Source organism: Sphaerodactylus townsendi, linkage group LG01, assembly GCF_021028975.2.
Source record: "Sphaerodactylus townsendi isolate TG3544 linkage group LG01, MPM_Stown_v2.3, whole genome shotgun sequence".
Classification (NCBI taxonomy): Eukaryota; Metazoa; Chordata; class Lepidosauria; order Squamata; family Sphaerodactylidae; genus Sphaerodactylus; species Sphaerodactylus townsendi.
In genome coordinates, this window is record NC_059425.1 from 26,461,290 (window position 1) to 26,488,151 (window position 26,862).

Here is a 26,862-nt window from a genome sequence, read left to right on the forward strand (position 1 = left end):
GCACACTTGCTGCTCCTCGAAGAACTGGAGCAGAAAATGTCCGTTTCCTGCCCCTCTTCTTCAGACGTCTCCTTTGTTCCAGTGGACAGTCAGACACCCATTATGCACCACGTGCAGACAGAGGCTGGCCTGGCTGGGAGGCACAACAGCAGGCGTTCTGGAACTCGAGAAATCCCCTTTGTCCTTTGGTTGCCCCTCCCTTCCCCTACTGCCTCCCTCCACCCCCCTTCCCTTACTGCCCAGATTGAGGGCAGAGGTATAAGTCACAAAGAACCGATTGTAGCCCGGTCTCTAGAGAACTGAAAGACAGACTGATGCAGGCAGGAAAAGAAGCAGCAGACAATCTGCCACTGAAGGTAGCCAGAGGCAAAAATCCACACAGCTGGCACACAACAGGAGAAAATCCGAAAAGCAGGGACATGCCATACGACCCCAGCTGTGCACATTCCACTTTCACAGCCCAAATACACACACAGGCACATTCAGGCTTCTACCAGGCTCTCTCAGTAGTTTTGACATTTATGGACAGAAAAAGCATGAAAGGAGGGTAGCACAGCCGCTAAGAGTTTGACTTGCAAGGCCTCAGGCTCAAACCTCATCAAGGCCCATTTGCTTAGGAGTAAGTCCTATGGGAAGTGATAGAAAATTTATCTCCACGTCTTACCAGGCCTAGGATTCGGCCACAGCAGCCTCAGGCAAGCCTCTGGAACCCTGCTTGAATTCCTAGTGTTAAAAATAAATTTCTGAGATAGGAGTACAAAACTTTGCATGAATGCTAACGTACTGAAGGGTGCAGATCTGCCGCTCCCTTCCAAAAATGAAGGCGGAAGGGCAACATAAAAAATGCATGTGCAGTCACTGCTAATGAAGGTAGGGGTTAAAAGGAATTCTGTAGTGCCTCCACCCCCCCACCCCCCAGTTTGTTCCAGAGGCGCATGAACAGCTGTGTTCATGTTACAGTAAAACCAATGAGGGGGGAAGAGACCTTGTGGCACATTTTGCATGAGACGTTTTCTGAATAAGATCTCTAGCCCACAGCAAACCTACTGGCCTTTAAGAAAAGTTCATTTCCATGCTCTCCTTTAAGGAATCTCAAAATAGCTTCTTTGCCTTCCCTTCCTTTCCCCACAGCAGATCCTTGTGAGGTAGGTGGGACTGAGAGAATTCAGAGAGAACTGTGACTAGCCCAAGGTAACCTAGCAGGTGAGGAGTGGGGAATCAAATCCAGTTCACCAATTAAGAATCCACTGCTCTTAACCACTACGCCATGCTAGCTCTCAATGTAACACCACATACTTCCAGCAAGAGATCTGGACCCAGTCATGGCTGAGCGGAAGCCTGGCTCCTCCTATGGAAAGTGCACACATGAAGCTGCCCTTCTACCATCAGATAAGTAGCCTATCAAGGGCAGTCTTGTCTTCACTGCCTGACAGCAACTCTCCACGGCCTTTTTCAGATCATACCAATACTTACTTTGTCCTACCCTGGATGGCCCAGGCTAGCCTAACCTTATCACATCTCAGAAGCTAAGTAGAGTTGGTCCTGATTAGCATGTGGATGGGAGCCCAGCAGGGACATTCAGGACTATGCAGAGGATGGCAAAACAGCCTCTGTTCATCTCTTGCCCGGAAAACATTATAGGGTCACCATGAGGTGGTTGTGATTTGGCTGCAAAAAAGCAAGCACCACTGGAACGTGGGACGGTCTGCTTGAAAGCAAGATAGCTTTAACCAAGGCCCCCTCTCCTGGCAAAGAAAGGTATTACAATTACAGTGTCCAGTTTAATTCATAAATCCGACAAATTTCAATGAGATTTACTCCCCATAGCTACACAGGATTGTACCTAAGGAGGTGAATGCTAATAAAATCTCATGATGGGATAAGTACTGTTCATCTTTCAGGCGCCACTGGGTTTTTATTTTGCTCAACAGAGGACTGCAGGATTCATATCAAATTTTCTGTATTGTTTAGAACAATTTACATTTTCTGAATGAGTCTATTGTTATGCTGAACAGGTTTTAGAATGGGGTGTCCAATTCTGCATGCTAGCAGTGACTGATGGGAATCGTAGTCCATGAACATCTGGAGGATAAAGTTGGACACCCCTGTTTTAGAACAGAAGTACCCATTAGTCAGAATGTCAAAGAACCACTCTAGCCTTGGAACTTGATTATCATCTTTGGAGGAACAAGACTGTGCAGTCCTCTGTTCTGCTTTGGAAGCTAGAAGACGAACAGAAATACTTGTTCTCTTCATAAACAGCAGGGGAGGGAGTGGCTCTATTCAGAGAGGCACTCCCTCCCTCCCCCCTCCCCAATTGTGGGTTAAAAACCTTGATGTGATTTAACAAGCCAGTGGTGCGGATATGCTGCCCCCTCTTGGGCACAGAGTGTCAAATCCTTGACAAAGAATTCCACTTAATTACATGAATGATGTTCATAGCAGTTAACATGCCATGAAATGGGTTTTTACAAGGATTACTAGTGTTCACACCTGGCCTGAAATGGAAGTCACTAATGTTTTAATATCTATTAGGAGAAAAGAGACTGAAGCTAAAGGGATTGGAAGAGAATCCCCAACCCCCACCCCTGCCTACCATATCCACTGGTCTCTGAAAAATAATTTAGGGAAGCATCTCAGGAACTGGATGGAAGACTTATGGGAGACAAGAAACAGGGCAACTGTGATAGCTGGGGGGAGGAGGGAGAGAGGAGGAGAGAGAGAGAGGGAGTGCTCCTGCCATTCAGGATTAGTATCTCTTGGAATTTCCTGGTGTGCAGCATTGGCGAACAGAGACCTTTTGCAGAAACCTTAACTTGGTAGATCAAATGAGACTGGAAAGGCCCTGAACAGATGGCATAACGTCACCATCATTTTTTCCACGCATTCATTTGTAACCTTCACGTGCTGCTGCTTCGTTAACTCTACTTCACCCCGACCGCCCCAGAGGCTTTAAGCATCAGCAGTGGAAGGAAAAGGACTGCCAGCGGCGTAACTGGCCTGGATGCTGTGCTGGGAATGAGGGACGGCCTGTAAGGGTTTCAATGGGAGAAAACTATGCAAGGACCTTCCGTATTCCAAGTCTGGCTTCCCCTCCATCCTGGCCCAAAGTTACCCTTTTATTCCCAGCCTCCAGAAGTGCAAAAAACAGTACAGAAGTGGGACAAGACAGCTGTCCCTAGCTTGGAAAAGGAGAGCTCCAGAGAGCAGCTCCGACTTTATTTACAAAATAATCTACTTCCTTAGCCAGAGGCAATGAGAGCACAGCGATTCAGGTATGAACAGGCTCTGGCTGTGAATAGGCTCGTGTGGGGACAGAGAAGGACAGGGGTTTAAAAACAAACACAACACAAAACAATGACAGAAGCTGGAACTAGAATTTGAACTCCTTGTACTTCTTGGCACCCGCTCTGGTGTCCTGGGGTTGGGCTTTCCGCTTCTTTTGCTGTGGGAGAACAGAGAGAAAGCTGATCACAGAATCCTCTCGCTACTAGGCCTTAGGTCACTGCCAGATTTTTTTTTATAGCAGTAAAATTCACACATATTTGAATATCTCTCTTCTGCCATTCCCCTCTTTCCCACCAGGCATGCAATAGCAACTGCCACCTCTGCCCCACAGTTTTGTCCTCTGCCCCCTTTCTCCACCTCTGCCCTGAAAGAGGAAATTGCTCCTGTTCAGCCCACTATTGCCCCCCCCCCCCCGGCACAGCCAGTCTATCACCTCTTTCTCAATGACCCAGAGCATCTCCTGCCACCCAAATCGAGTATGAAGGCTGCCCACTTGTCACACCAAATGTTCCACTTCCCTCACTGGAACTGCACTTCTTGTCAACATTCCATAACAGCCACTGCCAGGAGTCAATACTGACAGGTAACAGCAGGCTTTTACATGAATACACATTAGGTTAAGAAAACCACCGCACCTTCTGCTTGGCAGCGTGTTCAGCTACCATGTCACTGAAGTCTTCTTTCTCCACCTGGGCCTGCTGCTCCCGCACATGCTCTTCATACTTCTGTGTCATAGCCATGGGGTCAAGCTCCAGCTCTTCGGGGGCCAAGGCGACCTCTACGCCTTGGATCTCTGGCACTGGCCCTTTGCGGCTCATTACCTGCAAGGGGACAGCAGGAGGGTCAAATGGGAAAACCTGGAACAACACTGTAACCCACTGCCAGTCAGAACTCATCTCCTCCTTACTGTCGCCATGTCATAGATGTGGGTGGAGCCCATCATGGCACCGCCCACAGTTGCTGTCCTCTTCTCTGGAAGCACAGTGAACAGCTGTGGCGTCTCACTGCTGCAGAGGACAGAAGAAAACACCACATCATCATCCTCACAGCCGATAGGACAAAGCCGTGAACAGAGATTACAGTACATATCACACACATTCTCCAAATTTGCATTCGCTGGTTTTGCATGATTACATTTGCCTTGTCCAAATGCGTGGGCAGTGACTCTACAGAGAACAGGAGACCTACTTTTCCCACTTAATCCATGCCCTGCCTCAAGAGTTCAGTACAAGATTTCACAAGGCATGGAAACTTGATTATAAGAAAAATTGATGCTGAATACTAAACCATCTGACTGTACTTGGTCATTGACTGTAAATAAAGACAACTACTACAACCACCACCATCTGACTTTGTTGCACATGTGTGAGACAGCTGGAGCATTTAACACACAGAATTCTGCTGAAAACAGCGGCCCACTTCTCATGACAAGAATGATGCTTCCCCAGACCTGCTTCCCTAGACAGCCTGTAGATGCAAGTACTCTGACAGTCAGCCCCAGACCACTCCTTGAGGTGAACTCAGTCATGCTACCCACATGGCCTCTCTAGGATGGTGATGTAGAAGAGGTGTCGGGTTGGTTTGAGTACTGGGGGATGGGAACTCTGGTCTGTGTGAATCTGCTGTGTGGAAGTATTATTCTGCCGCTTCCTGACTTCTTATCTCTCCTCTGCTAGCTAGTGAAGGCCACATATTTTGGTCTGTAGTACAGCTGTGGAATTGTACGTTGGGGGGGGGATGGGCACGCTGGTTACTTTAAAATAGCAACGTCTCGGCTGGGGCAGCAGAGACGTCTTGGTACTGTTCGGGACTTATCTTACCTGCAATAAATAAATCTTTGTTCATCAACAACTGTTTCAATTGTCTGGTTGAAGGAGGTTCTAATGAGAGGGACAGGTGCTCCTGAATCACAGTCTCTGCTGTTTTAATGCTACCTTTGGAGCAATGATGGCTGGAGCAAAGGCCAACAGACCTCACCAAAGCTAAGTTCTGCCTCCCCAAATATCTGCCCCTTCAGTTCCTGCAGGGACCCTTCAGCACTTACCCATCCATGGCCTCTTCGATCTTCTTCTTACGCAGTTCAATGAGCTCGGGCGTTTCCATCCCAGCAGGTACTGACGAGAAGCCGCCAGGCGTGATCAGGCCACTAGGGAGAGACCAGGTCAAGTGGTTAAAAATCTAGCTCAAGGATGAGGAATTCATTAGTTTGTCACAAGGGCCGAATATGAAATGAATGTGACTTGGCCAGGCCTTGGGGAAGGGTGGCTGCCTTGGCTGCCCAGGCAGGCTCCCCAGCCCAGATTGACACTGTGGGGGATTATATCGGCTTGAGGGCTTATCAGGCCTACAGGCCCATTGAGATACTCCCCCCCCATTCCCAAACTGGCCTAGGAAGCCAGGCTTGGGAGTGGGGGGTTGCCTCAACTAGCTCGAGGGCCTGATAAACCCTCTCGATGGGACAAATCCAACCTCTGGGCTCCATGTTTCACACCCCTGATCTAGCTGGTACCTATCAGTCCTGCTTAAATCCGCCCCCCCCCCCCCCCCAAAATACAAGACTATCCTCTAAATCCTGTTACCCGGCAGAAAGAGGCAGCACCTACCTGTCTGCTGGGGTAATGAAGCCTGTCTCGTCTGGTTTCTCTTCATCGCTTTCCTCATCCTCTTCTTCCTCTGATGACTCTTCATCAGAGGGCTCCAGTTCCCCCCACGGTGTCCGGTCAATCTCTTCTTCTTCTGTCTTGGCCTAAGGAGTGGAAAAGACAGAAGTGTGCATTGCTGTCAAATCCTCTGTAGAGCATCTAGCATATGCTACACAAAGGCGGGGGGGGGGGGGGGGGGAGGCGCTAGTTCTCTTCCCAAACTGGTATTCCCAGACATAGAGGCATACCTGAAATTCAGCTGCGTTGGTCCCAAAGACGTCTCCGTAGAGAGGTTTCCCAGTCTCATCCACAGGGGGTTTGCCCCAGCCCCCAGCATGGTACCCAAATGAGCATCCCTGGGAAGAAAGGAGATAGAAGGGTCACCGGCTGCCTCATTCAATCAAAGATGGAAGGAACCTGGAAGGAAACCTATGGCAGTCCTTTAAAGCAATTACTTTGCCACATGGTCTCCAAACACCAGCAAAACTCCCTTGATCTAATACTGACTGGATAGTTTTTTGAGAATCAGGATTGTGTCTGAACCACAAGTGTACTGAAGAGATATGGAAGCAGATACTGGGCATACAAATCAGCATTCAGCACCCAAAGGGCAAGGGTGGCTGCCACTATAGCCCTGGAGGTCCACCTCAGTGGGACAGTTGCTACAGTGTTTCTGCTGGTGATATCTCAGATTTGACATAAACATCTCACTGACTAAAGCAACAGCAGGTTCGTATGGGAGCAGAAATTACTGTTCCCCACCACAGGAGGTGTTGTGGGCCCAGTCCAGGTGGCCTCACAAGAGGCGGCATCCAAGCCAAGGGGACACACTGACAGGCTGCAGTTGCCTCATGGTCCATGTAGGAAGCCAGCTATGTAGGAAGCCAGCTTGAACTCTGCAGATGCCGCTTTTACCAAAAGATGAAGCTTGCTGCTCCACTTTGTGAATGGTATTAAATGCATGGTGGAAGCCATTTAGGAGCTTGAGTGCATTTTGTAAAGCATCATTTATTCTTCATTCTGGACAACATCCGCAAGCAGTGAAAGTGGCTTTCCAACTTTGGTTTTTACAATTCTGTGTCAATTAGACTGACTGGCCCCAGAAGAGGGACACGTATTGAAATACATATAACACTTTGAAAAACTGTATTTGCTTTGTACTTGGTGCAAATGAGGCCGGAAAGGTGAAAGAGAGACCCAATAACATGCTCCGTGCCAACGCCCAGGACTCTCAGCTATGCCACTCCAACATGTCAAGTTCCTTCAGGAAGCAGAGAGGATCTGCAAATAACCTGCGTCGTGCCAGGTGAACCTAAGCAAGGTTTCCAGTGATCCGGGTGATCCTTGGCAGGTTTGGAACTTTGGAAAAGCAAGCAGCTCCATGCAAACTTGGCCAGGCTATAGAACGTGACGAACCTATGGCCATGCTGGCAGGGGCTGATGGGAATTGTAGTCCATGAACATCTGGAGTGCCATAGGTTCGCCACCATTGCTATAGAACCTCCTTCCCCAAAGGATCATACGAGCGAAGCTATCCCCAATTCCATGGACTAACACTCTCTACTCTGTATTTCTAGAAGTTAGCTCCTAAAAAGCCTCCTGCCTTGGGCCAAGGGAGCAGCTACTCAGGGGAGCAGGATGATCCACACTCACCTCTGGGATTGGAGAATTCAAGCCTGGGATCTTCAGATTGGGATAAGAAGGAGGCGGGCCGTAGCGCTGCATGGCAATCAGCCACGGAGGCGGCACCTTGTGTGCGTTCTGCATTAGCCCAAAGAGAACAAAGCATTAGCCCACAAAAACCGTTCCTGTTATGCGATCCTGGTTCCGCCAATCCCGATCCCTCACCACCCCATTCCATACTGACCGCCCTTCCTCACGCCAGCCCTGCCCACCAACAGCGCCTCCCCATCTTATTCTAACCAACAGTCATGACTTGCCCTGTTCAAGCACCTCACAGCAACCCCCAAAATGCTCCCGTCCCCAGCCAGGCAACTGCTATTCCAAACCACGAACAGAACAACCCCAGAGACAGAATGGCCCTCTGCTCCTCCCTGTGTGGCTTCCAGGACACGAAAGCATTGGAGCACTCACCATCCAAACAACAGCCATTCTGACTGGGCCTGACATATTAGGAGGGTGGGGAGCAGGGGAAAGCTGAAGTTAATATTGCATTTTAAAACGTAAGCTGCTTATGATCAAAGCGCCGGGTATAAATCGAACAAGCCAACAGCTGAACCTATACATACTGCAATACATTTCAAAGGCCCCTATGAGGGAGTGCGAGTGGGTAGGAATGGGCGAAAAAGAGAAAAGGCAAGTTGAACATTTTCTTTAAAAGTCATGTTGATCTATAAGCAGAGACTGGTACACATGCACACTCCATCTTAATTTACAAGCTCTTTCAACGTGGTCTTTCAAGACAGAAGAATTTTGTTTCTTTGGGGCAGGTCAGGGAACTGGCCTCGCCCCCCATCTCGCCTCCGAGGCCTTAACGAAAAGCTCTCGGCAAAGCAAAAGTCAGCCTCGCTTCTTGCCACTCACCGGCCCCACAGGCATCCCCAGTGCAATGCGCAACTCATCCGACAGGTCTCCTGGTTTCTTCTCCTTGAGTCGCGTCTCAAACTCCTTGCCCTGGCAGAAAAGGAGAAGAATCAGTGGAGGAATCGCCAGGATGGCTGTCCTGGGCCCCTGTTCCTCCCCTGCACCCCACAAGGGGAAAGTTTGGGTCAGGCCACAAAAGGCACTGACCTCGTAGTACAGATCGCCGTGGATCGTCAGTTTCGGCTTGGTCTGCCACTTGAAGAAAGCATCGTGCAGCTTCTGATAATCGATATCGATTTTGCCCATCTTGGGGCGAACTTTCTCCCTCATCTTGGACTTCATGGTCTTCTGTTCCTCCTAAGCGGCCAGGGGGGAGGGGGGGAATGCAAGGGAGAAAGTTACAAAATTGCAGAAAGGTTTCATCACACTCTTGAAAGGGATTAAGCCTTTTCTTAACGGGGAACAATTCAGATGACAGGCAACCGAACGATGCCTGCCACAAAAGATGGCGGCCTTCTAGGAGCAGGCATATATGCCCAGCATCACCACAGCTGAAACCATGGGTTCAACTGTACTATAGGATGGTGTGTACGCTACAATTCCATGCAACTGCAGAATTTCAGCTTCTTAAAAAATGCTTTAGTTCTGGATATTGGGTGGGACAAGAGCAGGAAACACTGCTGGAATCTGTGGAGCCAGACTGACAATGGCCAATGTCAAGTCAAGTCAAGTATTTATTGTTGTTTGAGCCATTGGCTATAACAATACAAAAATACATGCAGTTAAAACAGTAACTTAGTTAAAACAATAATTTAAATTAAAACAATAATTTAGTTTTACATTAAAATATAAATTATTAGTGTTCGCAATCTCTAAATTAAAATGCCCCATCAAATACGTCAGATGTTTTTTTTTGCAGCTTCTTCCAGCTAGATCTAAGTTAATCTCCAGTACTTTACAACATTAGTTCAAACAGCGCTTTAAAATGCTTTGCTCGTAGTTTCGTAGCCAGCATGGGGCAAAGAGAGCCATCTTATAAGAGAACATAGGAATCAATATCCGATAATAAGAAAATCAGTTTCTCATCATCAGGACAAAAAAAGCTGTCCCTAGGTAGTATTGGCTCCAAAACCTTTTCCACTTATTTCCAGAATATAAAGGACAGGGAGAGTATGTAGTTGGAAGAGATCCTCAGGCTCTTGTTTTCCACAGATACAAAAGTATACGCTGGGAAAATGGTACTCGTGTGTATCTGCCACTAAGCACTGCTGAAGGCATTGATTGAAATCTAATAGAAGTATAAGCTATTCTTAGATTTCTTGTTAGTGTAGTGGTCGAGATATGTAGCTCTAATATGATCTCTTTTAAATAATAGTTTATACCATGGAACGGCAGTTTTTTTGTCCTGAACTATTAATTGTCTGTTTATTCTGGCATCTTCTCTCTGTACACACCCAGTCTCGGAGTTCAGCATTGGATGTTGAAACTCTTAATAGATCATCTGGAATAGTGTACCCGAGATCGAATTTTTTTCGAGAAAAAGGTAGAAGCGGTTTTTATTTTTTTTGTCATCAGGAGAGTAAAAGACCCCGATGACCAAAGGTTTCCTTATGATCTGAGCTGGTTTTTTTTTCCAGGCAACCTTCAAAGATTGCAAGATGGGCCGCGTGATTCAATTGATGATGGTAAAACCTAACTCTGCCCTCATTAGTGCCAGCCCGGTGTTCCCTTTGGCAGCATCAAGATCCGTCTTAAAAAAAAGGTTCTGAATGGATTCCAGTGTCTTGAGTATAAGGTCATTCCAACCCCTTTAAACTTCTATTCCATATAACATATGTAGAGATGACTTTGCACTTTCGAAAAAAGTTTTACAGCTGGATCTACAAGACAACCACCTTTTGAGTAATAGAAATCTCATAATTGCCCTATTATTTTTATGGCCAGCTGAGGATTCTTAAAGTTCCTAAGTGTACTTTTCCAATTTAAAGGTCTCACTAAAGTTAATTCCTCTTTATTTAAATGAGCTGCATTGCTCTATAGGAATTCCTTGTATCGTCCAGGAGTGTTTTTCCGGTTTTTTTTTCCTAAATACCATTGCCTTTGTTTTGATATAATTGATGGAAATTGCTTTCCCTCGCGCTTGCAATATTCACCCAAACTGCTATTGAGCAGTCTTTTTAATCCCAATCCGGGTTTTGAGAAATTAGGACCATGTTAGATCTGCGTGCAACAGGATGGAAATTTTTTCTGTTGGTTAATAGAGGGGGCTATGTATTCTGGTCCTGATAACCTTTGTACTATATACGTTTATATAGAGATTAAAAAGTAGTGGAGCTAGGACACAGCCTTGCTTTACACCTACCGTTTAATTGATATCTTGTTTGTTAGGGAGCCCATCCATACCAACTCTAATCCTAGCCTGGAGTGTCTGTATGTAATTCACGAAGAAGGAATAACAAATGTTGATCGATTTTTAATTTCTCTAGTTTTGACCAAGAGTCTGTTTCTGTCAATTGAATGTCGAAAGCCATAATGGCCAGATCTACAAAAAGCCACATATAAGGCTCTGGTAGGGCTTTCTATTCCTGAAAATGGCAGATTGTAAAGGCTTTGACAGTGGTCAAGGGGAGATTGTCCTCTTTTAAAACCTGCTTGATGTGGATATATTAGGTGGTTGTCTGTAGCCCACTCTTCTAATTTTTTGTATAAAATTTGCCGTATTAGATTTTTGAGGCCGTATTTAATAAGCTTACTGGTCGATGAAAGTTCTTTTTGGATCGGTTTTGTCACCTTTTTTTTGTGGATTGGAATCACTATACTTAATTTCCAGCCTTTGGGGAAGATACCAAATTTGTTAATATGAGTAAATACCTTGGCTAACACTGGAGACCACCAACTGGAAAAAAATTTAAATAAGTCAGGTGGAATTAAATCCTCACCTGGTGATTTGCCAGATGCCAAAGATGAAATTAAGTTCTTAATTGTTTTCTCTGAGACTGGAGGCCAGTCTGGTAAAGCCGAAATTTTTACATTACATAATGGACTTATGTCTTCTGAAGAACTGAAAATGGCCAATGTATTGTACACCTCCTGACCCTTCCAAAGACCATGAAAGCTAAACATAGTATTTGAATCACTGCTACCAGGTGTAGGATTCAGTTCTTGTCAGCAAAAAGTCAGAGAGCCAGTGTAGTGTAGTGGTTAAGAGCAGGTGCATTCTAATCTGGAGAACCAGGTTTGATTCCCCACTCCTCCAACTGAGTGGCAGAGGCTTATCTGGTAAACCAAGTGTGTTTCCCCTACAACCCTGCTGGGTGACCTTGGGCTAGTCACAGTTCTCTCAGGACTCTCTCAGCCCTACTTGCCTCTCAAGGTGTCTGTTGTGGCAAGAGGAAGAGAAAGGTGCTTGTAAGCCACCTTGAGTCTCCTTACAGGAGAGAAAGGTGTGGTATAAATCCAAACTCTTCTTCTTCTTTAGCACATTCAACTCTGGCTAGGGACTGTAGACACTCTGCAGTAACCAGGCAGAAGTATCCTCTGAAAGGGGCCGTGGTTCAATGGTAAATCACAAGGCTCTGCAAGCAGAAGTCTGATCCCAGGTGTTTTTAACTCCAAAAGGATTTCAGGTGCTGGGGAAGTCCAACCTCTGCTAGAGATCCTAGAGAGTCACCAGTAGACAGCACAGCCAATTCTGAGCTAGCTAGACCCAAAGCTAGACTTGGTACAAGACAGCATTGAAGGTCTGTGCAGTATGCAGCAGCTGCCAGACAGATGAACCCACTCCATGGAAGCAGCTCAAGCAAGAAGGAAACAAAGACACCAGGTTTCCCCTCCAAACCAGAAGAGGAACACTGAGCCTCTAGCATCACTTGAATTAGTATGAACATTTGCAGTGGAGTCTCCACACCCCTCCCCTTCTTAAAATGCCTGTCTTCTCTCAAAGCCAGAGCAAAGTGAACTCTGGGCAGATTCTCAGCGCTCCTTCAAAGTTGGCTCCTTCTGAGAAGACCCACTCTGAGTCCATCTGATGGGGGGGAGCAATTTGTAAGTAAAATAAAATAATAATAAAAAGTGAGGACACCCTTCAGGACACCACAACAAGTGCCTGACGTTCACATGGACTTCACTGGAAAGCAATCTAGAGAACCTTGGCCCTCCTGAGCCCCCCTTTCCCAGAGAGGAACGTGGCCCCTTCCTACCTTCTCTTGCAGGGCCTCTCTCATCTCCTGGATCCCCGTGCGCTTGATGAACTCAGGCAGCTCGAAAGGCGGCTTCTCAATACCCCTTTTGCCTTGCAGGTACTTGCGCTTGAAGCACCAATGCCGTGGGACTGGGACAGAATTGCGGGTGGCCTTCAGGTGGACCAAGAGTTTGGGGTCCTGGGCTGTCACATCATGCATCTCTACCACGTCAGGACGGGCCACAAGCTGGGCGGAGGGAAGCAAAGGGTTGAACTGGGAAAGAGCCTCAAATCCCACAGGCTTGATCTAGTCACAACGCAAAGGCAGAGCCCAATTTCAACCCATGGGATCACAGTGCCTCTGAGCACCTCTTCCTGTCTGCGGGTTGATCACATCTTTAGGTGTAAAATTTCCAGACATTTTAAAGTTGGGGTAAACTGACTTATTAGCAATGCTTGCTGTCCTATCAAACTTAAACTAGTTTTACAGCTTGAACAATTATGAAATGCATTATCTGTAACTTGCCTAGCATACAAAATTGCAATATTTGAACAAACTGTGGAGTTCATAAATGCTTTGGTTTTCTACAAGCAAAACTGCCAATATACCCAATATTTAAGAGAAAACCACAAACTGATGCACTTATGGGCCTTCATTTCTGCTATCTGAAAAGTACAAAAAAAGAGTTAGAAAACACAAGCTTTGTGATAAGTAGCATAAAATGTTTTATTTGGTCAGAAAAAAAGGCTAACAGAGGGCCAAAAATAATGTCTGCACTGCTAGGTTTTAGTTCCAGCTAGATGCCGTCTTCTCTGTCTCTCTGGTGCCATTTTTGCCCCGCCTCCTTCTGACCATTTTCCTCTCAAGCAAGGTCGGGCAATAAGCTCCTTGATACACAAACTGTGGCTACATGTGTCACAGTGGCTTGAAGGGCAGGTAAAAAGGTCAACCCTAACAGAAGACTCAGGTCAAAAGAGCCACAGAAGCAACAGATACCCTGCATGCTGCCTTCGTGGAGATCAGGTATTCCTCTAGATGCAGAAATGTGTCAGTTTATGTCTACAGCATGCTCACCTTGCCTGCAAAAGCATTTCTCTCATTCTAAAGGACAACAGATTTTTTCAGTATTCCCTCAAATTTTCAATTTTTTGTTGGAAATATTTTTTTAAAAGGCCTCAGGAAAAAAACCCTGGAAAAATACCTCTATTTTTCCTCTCCCCTGTCAAGGACTTCACATCAATAATCATATTACAAACACATCAGATCATCAAAACTGGAAATCCACATCCAAAGGTGCAATAACCTTCAGGCAACATGGCCCAACACCTCTCTGTACCCTGCTCAAAAAAGAGGGACGTCATCCCCACCCCAATGTTCCATTCTGGATTGTGAGACTCAGTGGCCCATCCCTGCCCGTGGAGGCCTCTCAAATCACAACCAGCAATGGAAGAGGAGGATTTGGAGAAAGGACCAATGAAATACCATGTGAAATCACCTGAGCAAGGCTTTCAATTCCTCTTTCACCTGCTAAAGCCAGTGCATGCCTGTCAACCCACCCACCCACACCTGACAGTACCTGTTTGAGCTCAGCTACAGTGAAGCGGTTCATTCGCCGCAGCTTCTTCTTGGAAAGTTTGGGGGCTTCTGGCTTCTTCTCCTGAGCACGTTTAGACAAGAACACACTGTCATTTCTATTCCTGTTGGTTTTTTATATTTCATTTCAGCTGTAGACATTACACAAACTTCAATATCCCCCAAATCCATCTTGGATGTCCCTTGGAAAGGTGTCCTCAGCCTTTTTAAGCCTTCAGACACCTTTGGAATTCTGACATGGTTGTGGATGTAGCCATCAAATGGCTGTCACAGGAAACAAAGCCAACCGCATAATGCCAGGGAGTAAGACTGTGTATAACTCTAATAGTGACTCTTCAACAGCAAAGACAAAAGCCCTGTTTAATAGGATGCACTTAAATCTGACCAGCCAGTCAGAAGCACTGTTGGACAAAAGCCCCACCTGCCCACTTTCTAAAAGCACTTGGCAGGTACCAGGAAAGGTACTGGCTGGTTCCCTAGTGCCCATGGGCACTACGTCGGAGACCAGTCTCCTAGAAGCCCCCAAGACGGGCACGATTCCCTAATGAGCTCAGTGGACTGTCCTGGAACATTAAGATTTGACTCTGACAGTTATGGATGCGTCCATCATGCAAGGGAGCCCCCATGGCCAGTGCCAGACAAGCCTGCAGCTGTTCTCATCCCTTTCAGATAGTGAGGATCAGATGGCAGATAGGAGGTCATTTGCCTGCTCCTGCCCCTGTGCTGGCTTCCCTGGTTATCTTCTCCTGCATTCCTCCATGTTCATCATAGATGGTAGCCCACCCTCCCCCGCCCCGCCCCAAAGGGCTCCTGCCCATGGCGGGTTGGCTTTTTGCTCCAGAGCTGGCTGCAATGCAGCAAACCACTAAGGAGGCAGCTTAGCTGCACCACTGCTGCCCCCCACCCCGCTTCTCATTAATTTAGGTTGCAGTTAGACTTCTCCTGTATGGGGGAGGGGGAGAACAGGACAGCTCCTACCTGTTCATCATCTGAGCTGTCATCGCTGTCCTTCCGCTCCTCTTCAAAGCCCTTCTTCTTGGGGGCAGCTGAACTGGTCACCTTGTCGGCCTTTTCTGGTTCCTTCTCCTTGTCCTTTTTTACATCATCTGTCAACTGCAGAGAGAAGGACAAACAGCTGGAGGTAACAGCTTCCAAAGATGAAACAGCACGAAGTGGAAAGCTGGGCAGGCACCCTCATCTCATTCAGACAATTGCTTCTTTACTGGATGGCCAATTCCAACCACATTTCCCAAAAAGCTAGGAAGACAAACCTGGGCTCTTTTAGAAAGCCTTTAGTAATATTAAGACGCAAAAGCCCAGTCCCAAATGTCACTCAAAAGTGTAACATTCTCTGCAATTTTCAGAATGCTTTTGAAGTCACTGACACAGCAGTGCGTACCTGAGAAGATCTGCCAGGAATTTGGGGCGGGGGGGGGGGGAGGGCAGCTGTTTCCCTCAAATCTGGGAAAGCTTTTAACATTTTTTATTGACAGAATATGGGTCTAATTTCTTCAAACCTGGGGCACTTCCTCAACACAATTCCAGAAAAGGAACTTCTTCCCCCACCCTCAGCCCCAAACACAAACAAGCACATTTACTGTATATACTCATCACTACAGTCCAGATGCCGGGGAAGAAAACCACAGTCCCCAGCAGGCTCCAGGCTCCAGCCTTCTGCTCCAAAGGCCGCAAGTTCCTCCAGTGTAGGGTGATTGTGGGAAGAGAACAGGCCAAGAGAGAAAGATGCCACTAGGTGCCATCGTACCTTGAAAGCCTCAAAGATCCTCTTGAAGAAAATGAAATTGGGGTCATAGATTTCAGGCTCCTCTGTGACATACTCTATATCCACAGGGGCTTCAGTCCCTGACTCCTCCCCACGCCCCTCGGACTCCTTGGTAGATGGGCCCTCTTTCTGGGCTGTCTGTTGCTTCTTCTTTTTCTTCCGGTTCCGCCGCTTCCGATTTTTCTGTGAAGTAGACAAAAAGGGTTTGATTGGGACAAGGAGCCCACCTTGCTCTTTAACAGTGTGCCCTCTTGCATGGGCTCCTGTCTTAGGTCGGGCAGCGGAAGACGAACAGCACTTGGCACAGAAAAGCTGATACCAGCTGCAACTCCTTCCTGGGTAATTCAGTGCAGGGTGGTTGTTTTGACAAATCAGATTCCTGACCCCATGAGCCCAAAAAAAGCAGGACCCCCTCACCTCTTTTTTGGACAGACCGGATGCATCTTCCTCTGCATCTGAAGCAGAAATCCCAGCTGAGATCATCTCCATATCGTCATCTGTAAGAAAGGGGGAATTCTGAGTAAAAGCGGGAGGACACACAACCCTTGCTTGCTGAGTCAGAGAGAGAGAGAGAGAGAGAGAGAGAGAGAGAGAGAGAGAGAGAGAGAGAGAGATCTCAACATCCTCTGCCAAATTCCCCCAAAGCACTCCTATTCCTCTGTCCCAAATGCTCTCAGTTTTTTCTTTTAAAAAAAATCTCACCTCTGAAAGAAAGGATTATTTTGAGCACGCCTAGAGAGAATTCAAGGGCCACATGAGTAGTTAAAACAAAATGGGGGCTTTGGTGCTATGGGAAGGAAGGAAGGAAGGAAGGAAGGAAGGAAGGAAGGAAGGAAGGAAGGAAGGAAGGAAGGAAGGAAGGAAGGAAGGAAGGAAGGAAGGAAGGAAGGAAGGAGAGAAGGAAGGAAGGAGAAGGAAGGAAGGGAAGGAAGGAAGGAAGAAGGAAGGAAGGAAGGAAGGAAGGAAGGAAGGAAGGAAGGAAGGAAGGAAGGAAGGAAGGAAGGAAGGAAGGAAGGAAGGAAGGAAGGAAGGAAGGAAGGAAGGAGAGGAAAAGAAAGTAAGAAATTGAAAGAAGGAAAGAAGGAAAGAAGGAAAGAAGGAAAGAAGGAGAAACATTTACACCCTGTGCTTGGTTTTTTTCGAGGCTTCTTATATGGCCGCTGTTCTATGCGGCATTCTCTCCTGGCCGTTTGTAGCCTGCCATCTGTGGCTGGCATCTTCAAGAGGGATCTGATGAGTGTCCAAGATCCCTATCCAGATCCTCTAGAAAGATGCCAGGCACGCAGATGCAGAAGCCAACGTCAGGAGAGAATGCTGCTAGAATACGGCCTTACAGCCCAGAAACCACACAGCACCCCAGTGATTCTGGCCGTGAAAGCCTTTGACAATATATTTACATCCATAACTTCCAGAATTACTCTGAGCACAGAGAACACTAGCCAATTCTACATAACTGTGTTCGTTATGGAGGAAGAATAGAAACCTAGTAGAACATTAACACCCTCTTACCTGTGACTTCTAAAATATTTCCCTGTTGTTGTTTGTAAATGGTTTTCATTACTCTCAAGTGATCTAAATAGGCACTAGCTACCACATCTGAAGTGAGCCCATGCTAGAAGTCCAATCCATTTAGGGAGAACCTCTTGCTACACCTTCAAGCGGTGTGTATATGTTACCTGACTAGAAGCCTATTACCTGTACCACTGGGCACAGCAGTGAGCTCTCCTTGCCGCATCTCTTTCAGCTGGAGGATCTTCTCAAGGGCCTGAGGGATCTTGGGGCCCACACCCGAGTCATCCATCTAGGAAACAAAACAACTCTTGCTGGTCAGAACAGGCTTCATTTGAGATCCCTAGTAAGTCAAAGGCTTCATCTCTCAGCCCCAAGAAACACCAAAACCAGGACCTTTTGCAATGACCAGTTAAGCCACCATTCTGTTGGTCTCATTCTTTACCCGTCCCTCTTCAAAGTGAACCTGTGACCAGCTCATGACTACCACGCATGTGGAAACCAAACTGTGCAATTTTGAGTGATTTACAAAGGGGAACCAAGATGGCAGGAATGGAGACTCCCTGCCTGACGGCATGATACCCACAGTGGCAGGTTAAGAGATAGATACATTTATGGGCAACATGATGTGTTCGGAGACCTATGAACTGGCCAGAGAGAAACTGATCAGTTATGGCACCAAAAGCTTTTAGACTGAAGAAAGGGGCTCTTGGCTCAACAGCTCCTATCCATAACACACTCCTACCCAAGGCAGTGTGCCTTCATATCTAGAAATTCTTTGGGCTTGTACACGATTTTGAAAATCATGTGTAAAGTCATGAGTGGTTGTTGTTGGAAGCCACCCTGAGCCTGACTCGTCGGGAATGGGTGGAATGCAAGTCGAGCAAAGGAAGGGAGGGAGGGAGGGAGGGAGGAAATTCCAGTGACATCAGCCTCTAATGAGGTTTTCCTACAGCTTCTTCAGACCTGAAGAGATCTAATTCACGGTGATGAACGCTCCCACCACTCCCCTCCACTCTTCATGTGGAATATTACCTGTGTCATGGGAACTCCCTCTGCCAAACCTCCACCCAATCAGAAGGCTTGACTGAGCTCACCATAATTCTTCTTCCTTTCCAGGGAAGGGAGAGAACAATGCATTCCTCCATCTGAAGCTGGGATCATGTCCCTGCATGGGTTTCCACTCTTCTGTGTGTCCTGAATTTTTGCTTCATAGCTGTACTCGGTGCTGCCTTGCATGTACAATCTTTCAGTCAGACCCCAATGACACCTTTGCAATGTCACACAGCTCATTTTCTGAAGGTCCAAAGTCAGCTTGTCTTACCAGCTAATCAAATACTTAAAACCTCCCCAGAGAATTTTGCCATGAGGACTAGGACAGGTAATATAACCCCCTGATTTCCCCATTGCTCAGACACCCAGGTCCTCAGCAACAAGCCTCACCTCACGACTGTCTTCTCCAGGAGGAGGGGGAGGGCCTCGAGGTCTTGGTCCGGGCAAGCCAATTGGCGCCCCCACTGGAGTGCTCCCTAGGAACAAGGCAAGCAAGTGAATGCCCAGAAGAAAAGCACAGCAACAACACTCACAACCAATCTGCCATTCCTCAGCTCTCGGGGGGGGGGGGGGGAGATACAGTGGAACCTCGGTTTTCATTGCCTTCAGTTTTCATCAGTTTCGGTTTTCATTGATTTTTTCAGTGAAAAATTTGCCTCTGTTTTCATCCATCTGCAGTAAGGTACAGGCATTTGTGGAGAAAAATCACCCGGACAAAGCTTTTGCAGGCCATGTCTGCAACTTGTTTAATGACACTGTCTTGCCCCATTTCAGACAAATCTTAAAGAGGTGTCAGAAACGGACCTCTTTGGACAGCTTTCTGGTGTGACATTGGTCCACTGGCTCTGAAGCTGGTCCTAGTGTTATTGTTTGTTACTGTTTTCAGCATTAAACACTATGTTTATTCACCAAAAAAAGTGTTTTTGGTATGTTTTTTGGAGTTCCTAGAACAGATTAATTGGATTTACATTGATTCCTATGGAAAAGTTTGCCTTGGTTTTCATCAATTTCGGTTTTCATCAATTCTTTTCGGATGGATTACCAATGAAAACCGAGGTTCCACTGTACTGGTTTTCAGCTTGCCTTGCCTCTAGCATTAAGGGTGGGTCAAGTGTCTGGCTGGGTTGTCACACCAACAATGGACTGGATCCAACTCAGAGTACAAAGGAGCTGGCCAAATGCTCCTGGGATGGCAAAATGGAGACTTCAACTTCAGTTGAAGATTGGTTACCATGGCCAGCATAAAATAAACCAGAACACAAGCATGTATTCTAGAATGCCCAGGACAAAAACACCCAGAGATTTTCACATTAGAAGGAGAACTCCTCTGAACTTCTCAGACACCTTTTGGTTTTCTTGATTGCCAACTCTCTCAAGTTTTAAATTTTAAAAACACTACAAGATGGAAAGAGCATTAATAAGATCGTGAAGAAGGTTGCCCTTCAGGGCTACAAGAAGTTCTTAGCACTTCCTTGTAACCAGGAACAGAACTTAAAAAAAAACCAGACCAGTTTCTTATCACCACGACAACCCTTTCAAAGTTGTATCCCTGGTCAAGGAATCCCAGAAGATACCACAGGAACTGTGAGACTTTCATTTTAATGTGTTGCCCACCTATCACAGCAGATGACCTCAATCCTTTTCTGTATCTTCAGCAAGGTTTTAACTAACCCTTCATGCAACCGAAGCTCTGTTTGATTCATACTAGAAAAAACCCTTCCCTGCTTTCATCCAGAAATAACTGAAAAAAGCTCGTACAACTTGGAGTTGACTGAGGCACCTTGGAAGTACGAGCATGGAAAACTATTCCCTTTCCAGAAAGTCAGAGAGGGGAAATGTAGAGACATTGTGCTATAAATGTGCCCCTCCTCATTAGGATAGGAATGACCAAAAAGAATACACCAACAGGACAGAATCAGGCCCACCACCTCCTTGAGGGGCTTCTGCAGGACTGCTCAACATTTATCAACTTTCCTTGAGCAAACAGTCCACGGCTCCTTTTCTTATCCGAGGAAACTCACCTCTTGGGAGCCCCGGAGGTCTCGGGCCTAGGTCTGGAGCGGTCCTTGGTACTGAGGGAGACATCTTGGACATCTCTTGCTGCCGATCCTTTTCCATAAGCACAGAGGCCTAAGAAGAGGAGTGCAGAAACACAGATTCAATCCTCCTGAAGCTGAACCTCCCCACCCACACTCTGGGGAAAAGCCCAGGTCACAGGAAATGGATACTTCTAATGCTAATGGGATGTCCTGGCCAGATTTGGTGGTGGGAAGGGGAAGACTTGAACTTCCAAGTCTGACCTAGCTGAGGAAGCCAAGCTGGAGCATGCTGTACAGAGCTGGCATGAGCAGACCTTACAGTTAACAGTCTGGATCATTACCCACTCTGGATCCAGCTTCACCCCACGTCCTACTCACAGGAAGTGTACCCAAGGGAGGGAAGCACTCAGCAGGGTGCACTGGCTATACTCAAGAGTGCCACAAGCTGAGAACAGAACTTCAGAGGGACTCTTTTGGTCCATGGGCCTTGAACTGAAGGATGAACTGCAAGGAGACAAGGGACTCCTACACCTCCGACCAGACCAGTACTGCACAGTCCATTGCTTAAGACTACAGGAAGATCACCAGCTGCTCAAAGCATGCCCTGCTGCCGGGATTCCTCATAGCACTGCACAAAGCCAGTGCACGTAACGAGAAAGAGCACAGCCATACCTGCTTAACCCTCTCCTCCTGCTGTAACAGTATGGCGGCTTGCTGCTGAGCCAGCTTCAGCCGCTCCTCCTCAGGCAACGCAGAAGGATCCACTGCCTGCATGCGAAGAGGCTGCCCCAGGCCAGGGGGCAGTGGAGGGGGCCCCACACCCATGGGAAAGTTGAGGCCCATGCCGGGGGGAGGCGGAGGGGGTGGCGGGGGCTGCATCAGAGGCATCCCCATCGGAGGCGGCGGCAGAGGGATCCCGGAGAGCTGCAAAGGTTAAAGAAGGCAGCCGTGGGAGGCCTGGGCTTGAAGGCTGCCCTGCGCATCCCACAGGGCTGGCACAGCAGTCAAGAGTTCCTCTTTTTGACAATGGCCCACGTGGGTGTAAGAATGCCACTGTGTAGTTGGCAAATTAACTTTGCAACTCTATGATAGTGTTATTAGTTAGCAAGGCCAGGCGTGAAGCCCCTTGCTCCCTTGCCTCGCAAAAGTCGGGAGAGGCTTAGAAGCACACAGCAACGTTTCTCCTACTTTTCCATCACCAGAAGCACCTCTGAACAGGAAGAAATGAACAGCCTGCTTTGCACAAGTCCACTAAAGAGCACCTTTTTTGTTTGTAATGATTTTTCAGACTATTTCAGCCATTCGATTAAAGGCTGCAGGTAGGTCTCTGACCACTGAAATCTTCTAAAGAAGTCCCTTATTTTATTACGGAGGAAATCTATAAGATACTTGCTTTAATTTAACCTTTGAAACATTTTAAAACTTCAGGCAGCCCCCAATGTTCCAAAATGAAAGCCAGAAGGAAGAACTGTTCTTTGGGCAAGAGCACAAGAATACACGATGCAAAGAAGCTTGAAGTAAGCAGTGCGGGTTTGGCAGACAGAGCCCTCCCCAATTTTCAGCAATACCCAGCAAAATATGTGACACAGAAGCACAAAAGTTGCCATTAGCCCATCTACCCTCCCAGCGTCTACTCTTATGGGCAATGTCTTTTCAACGTCTCAGAGAGAAATATTTCTGAGACTCGCTACTTCACCTTGGAGACCCCAGGAATCGAACTGGGATCTTCTGAATATGAAGGCATTTGCTCTGCCACTGAACTATGGGCTTTCTCCACAGCCACCCTCCCCCCGCCCAAGTTTGCAACTATATTCCTGGATGAATCACTCACCTGTCCTGGCATAGGGGGTGGCTTCTCTCCATCATCTCCCCGCAGAATTGGCCTATTGAGCACCATCCCTGTCTGCAAGAGGGAGTAGCCACTGTTAGTATTTGGTTGGTTCAGATTACCCCATACAATGGTCTCTGCAATCGGAAGCCATATCAGAACAAGCTGGGTGTGACGCAGATAACATCGCTACAAAAAAATTACCTACTAGAGCAGAAAAGACAACAGACGATCTAAGGGAACTTACACGCAGAAGTCTTTCTGCAACTAGATGTTATTTATTTATAATAGTTCTATGCTGCTTTCCATCCAAATAGAGTCCCCAAGGCAGTGCACATCAAAGCATCTCAACAATATGACATTTCACACATTAAAACAACATTTAAAATATAGTATGTATATGAAATATTTAAACAGTTTAAGAACAATACTTACAGACACAACATTCATAAAACACTATTAGAAGAAGAAGAAGAAGAGTTGGGTTTATATTCCCTCTTTCTCTCCTGCAGGAGACTCAAAGGGGCTTACAATTTCCTTTCCCTTCCCCCCTCACAACAAACCCCTGTTAGGTAGGTGGGGCTGAGAGAGCTCAGAAGAACTGTGACTAGCCCAAGGTCACCCAGCTGGCATGTGTTGGAGTGTACAAGCTAATCTGAATTCCCCAGATAAGCCTCCACAGGTCAGATGGCAGAGCGGGGAATCAAACCCGGTTCCTCCAGATTAGAGTTCACCTGCTCTGAACCACTACGCCACTGCTGCTCCTAGGGAGGAGGATTGATGGGGGAGGCACACCCAACAACAACAAAAAAAGGCCTCACCAGCTGGCATGACAATAGAGAGAGGGGTGTTTATACAATCCAAGGCCTGCTAAAGCCTACTCAAAACTTATTTCCCAACTCTTGTGTCTAGGTGAGAGGATTCTTCAAATGTCCAGGCACCCATATAAAGTCACAGATGGCTAAGCCAGGGCTGCTCTATACACATATGCTCTTTTCCTCAATGACATCATAGAGCCCTCACTACACCACCATCACCACTCCAATCCACTTTCTTAACAACCAGTTTTCTTCCAAAGACCTGCAGAACTAGGCAAAAAATAACTCACTTTCATACACAGCCTTACTTCCAAGAGAAGGATGGCCCAGGTAGTAATTTATTTAAAAGATTTATATCCTACCAAACAGGGCCACCAAGGAAGCTAACAACTAACCCCAGAGCAGTATAAAAACATACCATAAATAACAGACTGACATGGATTAGAAACATAAGGGAAGGAGGGAAGAGGGATTGTCTAAGGAACGCCAGATAAAAGTATTCACTTGTTAGCAAAAGACAGGGATAGAAGGAGTTAGACAAATATCCCCAGGGAGAAAATTCCATAGTCTTAACACTACAAACCAGAAGGCCCTCTCTCAGGCTTCCACCTGTCAACCTCAGAAGGCAAAGGCACCTGAAATTGGGTCTCAGAAGTATAGCATTGCATTTGGCCAATGTCCTGGTTGAAGCATTCTATACCAACTGAAGTTTCCAAACACTACTCAAGGGCAGCCCACGTAGACAGCATTGCTGTAATCGAATCCAGATGGTATTAGGGCATGATCCGGAAGGGATTTAGCTGGCTAACTCGGTGAAGCTAGTAAAAGACTCTCCTGGACACTGTCACTAGCTGGGACTAGTAACGTCCCCAAACTCCCATGGGGGAAGTCCAACCACAGCCGGAACAGTTTCAAAGGAACAGTTTAATTCCTAGGTCAGCCTTTTGGGCTCACCTGTAATTATTTCTTTCTTATCAGGATTAAGATTTAAATTATTACCTGCACCCACCCCAAAACTGCCTCCAAGCATCAGTTCTGCATTTTTACAGCTTAAGAACATAAGAAAGAGCCTGCTGGATCAGACCAGAGTCCATCTAGTCCAGCGTTCCACTACTCATAGTGGCCCACCAGATACCTTTGGGAGCTCACATGCAGGATGTGAAAGCAATGGCCTGCTGCTGCTGTTGCTCCCGAGCACCTGGTCTGCTAAGGCATTTGCAATCTGAGATCAAGGAGGATGAAGATTGGTAGCCATACATTGACTTCTCCTCTATAAATCTGTCCAAGCCCTTTTTAAACTATCCAGGTTAGTGGCCATCACCACCTCCTGTGGCAGCATATTCCAAAGATCAATCGCATGTTGCATGAAAAAATGTTTCCTTTTATTAGTCCTAATTCTTCCCCCCAGCATTTTCAATGGATGCCCCCTGGTTTTAGTACTTTGAGAAAGAGAGAAAAATTTCACTCTGTTAACATTTTCTATCCCATGCATAATTTTATAGACTTCAATCATATCCCCCCTCAGACATCTTCTCTTCAAACTAAAGAGTCCCAAACACTACAGCCTCTCCTCATACGGAAGGTGCTCCAGTCCCTCAATCATCCTCATTGCCCTTCTCTGCACTTTTTCTATCTCTTCGATATCCTTTTTGAGATGTGGCGACCAGAACTGAACACAGTACTCTAAGCGCAGTCGAACCACTGCTTTAAAAAAGGGCATGACAATCTTTGCAGTTTTATTATCAATTCCTTTCCTAATTATCCCCAGCATAGAGTTGCCTTTTTCACAGCTGCCATGCGTTGAGTCGACATTCCCATGGAACTATCAACTAAGTAAGATATCCAAATCCCTTTCCTGGTCTGTGACTGATAGCACTGACCCCTGTAGTGTGTATGTGAAGTTTGGATTTTTTTGCCCCTATGTGCATCACTTTACATTTTGCTACATTGAACTGCACTTGCCAGCTTCCCTGGGATCAGCTGGAAGCACAAGATAGAGTTGAGCATCATATTTTTTACTCTGTATGTCTAATAAAGGTTAATGATGATGATGAATTGAGCATCATCCAGATATTGACAATAGCTCAGCTCAGTTTCATATCAAAGAGCAAGAGGGACAAGAAAAACCCCCCAAGACTCTGCAAGTCAGAAGCCAAGAAACTGAGCAGCAATCTGCCACCCTCCAGTATAAGGCATACCCCATTGCTAGAACATAGAAACAAAGACTCACCTGAAGTGTGTATGTTTGCAACCGTTCCACCAGTTCCTCACGGCCACCTGTAGATGACCAAAGGAGATATCAGTGTTTAACATGCATTGCATAGAGACTAATATGGCTCCAAAAGATCATGCCTGCTGCATAGCTACAGAATGCCCCTCTTCTAGGATGAACACTGAGCAAAGCAAAGAAGAAGAAGAAGAATTTGGATTTATATCCCCCCCTTTCTCTCCTGCAGGAGACTCAAAGGGGCTTACCATCTCCTTGCCCTTCTCCCCTCACAACAAACACCCTGGGAGGTAGGTGGGGCTGAGAGAGCTCTGAGAAGCTGTGACTAGGCCAAGGTCACCCAGCTGGCATGTGTGGGAGTGTACAGGCTAATCTGAATTCCCCAGATAAGCCTCCACAGCTCAGGTGGCAGAGCTGGGAATCAAACCTGGTTCCTCCAGATTAAATATACGAGCTCTTAACCTCCTACGCCACTGCTGCTCCAACTAACTCATTCTCTCTTTGACGTGAGCTCTCCATATTTCCTTGTGCCTCTCAACTCCTGAACTTCCAAATCTTTTAGAATTAGTTCCTTTTAGAATTAGCTCCTTTTCAGGAAGTTCCTATACATTTACTAAATTACACCCACTGCTTGAATTGTAATTTTCATTGTTTGCCAGACGTAGCATTGTGTGGTCTTTTGAAACATAATTAAAAACAGCCCAGAAACGCCACAGTCTCTTATCAGGCACTTTTGCTCTCTTGCCCCCACATTAACGTTTCTCTTCTAATCGGTTTTCCAACCCATCTTCTCCCGCTCCACAACAGCAACTAAGCTCTGAGGCAGGAAGCTCGGTTAGTCCTACTATTGACTCACAGAATGGCCTGCAGCACGCCTCTCTGCCAAAATCAATTCACTGATCATACAGGAAAAATAATGGTTGCCAAAAGCACAGAGGTTTCCAAAAAATTACAACCCTGCTTTAATTTTGCATCCCGTTTCTCCTCCAAAGAATCCAGGGTGGTACATGCAGCTTTTCATCCGTCCCGTTTACAACCGTCCTGTGAGGTGGGACGAGGCACAAAGCGAGCTCAAAGTCACCCAATTAGGAATTTCAGAATTTAGCTCCGGGCCCCCAAAGGTCTAACAATAGGAGAACATTAACAACGTACACCACCTGTGCTCCAAGCACGAAAGAAAGGTTCCGCAATACTCACCCTGCGTGGGCGCCCCGATCTCGGCTAGCTTCGCCTGGAGTTCATTGGGGGACCAGGTTCCGTATGCGGGCATAGGCAGCTCCCCCGTCTGCGGGGTCTCAGAATGCACCTCGGTCGCCATCTTGTCTTCCACTCAGCCCGCGCAACACCTAAGATTCCA

General features: G+C 46.7%; 1 protein-coding gene across 2 annotated transcripts; it reads right to left on the minus strand.

Moving 5' to 3' along the window:
* Positions 1 to 3,179: 3,179 nt before the first annotated feature.
* Positions 3,180 to 26,862, minus strand: SF3B2 (splicing factor 3b subunit 2). Of its 2 annotated transcripts, XM_048515051.1 has the most exons (21): positions 26,703 to 26,862; positions 25,509 to 25,555; positions 22,464 to 22,535; positions 21,305 to 21,556; positions 20,615 to 20,723; positions 18,984 to 19,069; positions 17,727 to 17,832; positions 16,449 to 16,528; positions 16,014 to 16,214; positions 15,227 to 15,361; positions 14,232 to 14,312; positions 12,674 to 12,901; positions 8,682 to 8,831; positions 8,475 to 8,564; positions 7,584 to 7,691; positions 6,179 to 6,286; positions 5,892 to 6,034; positions 5,333 to 5,434; positions 4,196 to 4,295; positions 3,924 to 4,109; positions 3,180 to 3,445 (listed from the first exon to the last, which is right to left on the minus strand). In XM_048515051.1, exons 1-21 carry the CDS (start codon positions 26,821 to 26,823, stop codon positions 3,374 to 3,376), a joined length of 2,577 nt encoding a protein of 858 aa, XP_048371008.1. In that variant the 5' UTR covers positions 26,824 to 26,862; the 3' UTR covers positions 3,180 to 3,373. The 2 variants fall into 2 exon arrangements, with proteins under 2 accessions (XP_048371008.1, XP_048371017.1); XM_048515060.1 differs by lacking the exon at positions 21,305 to 21,556.

What these genes read in the sequence shown, in the direction of transcription:
- SF3B2 (XM_048515051.1), bottom strand. Translation starts at nt 26,823, where the DNA reads ATGGCGACCGAGGTGCATTCTGAGACCCCGCAGACGGGGGAGCTGCCT. An exon ending in CACCCCCTATGCCAGGACAG is followed by an intron (nt 21,557 to 22,463) that starts GTGAGTGATTCA and finishes TAACCTTTGCAG; the next exon opens with CTCTCCGGGATCCCTCTGCC. An exon ending in TGCTGTGCCCAGTGGTACAG is followed by an intron (nt 16,529 to 17,726) that starts GTAATAGGCTTC and finishes CCTTTCTTACAG; the next exon opens with ATGACGATATGGAGATGATC.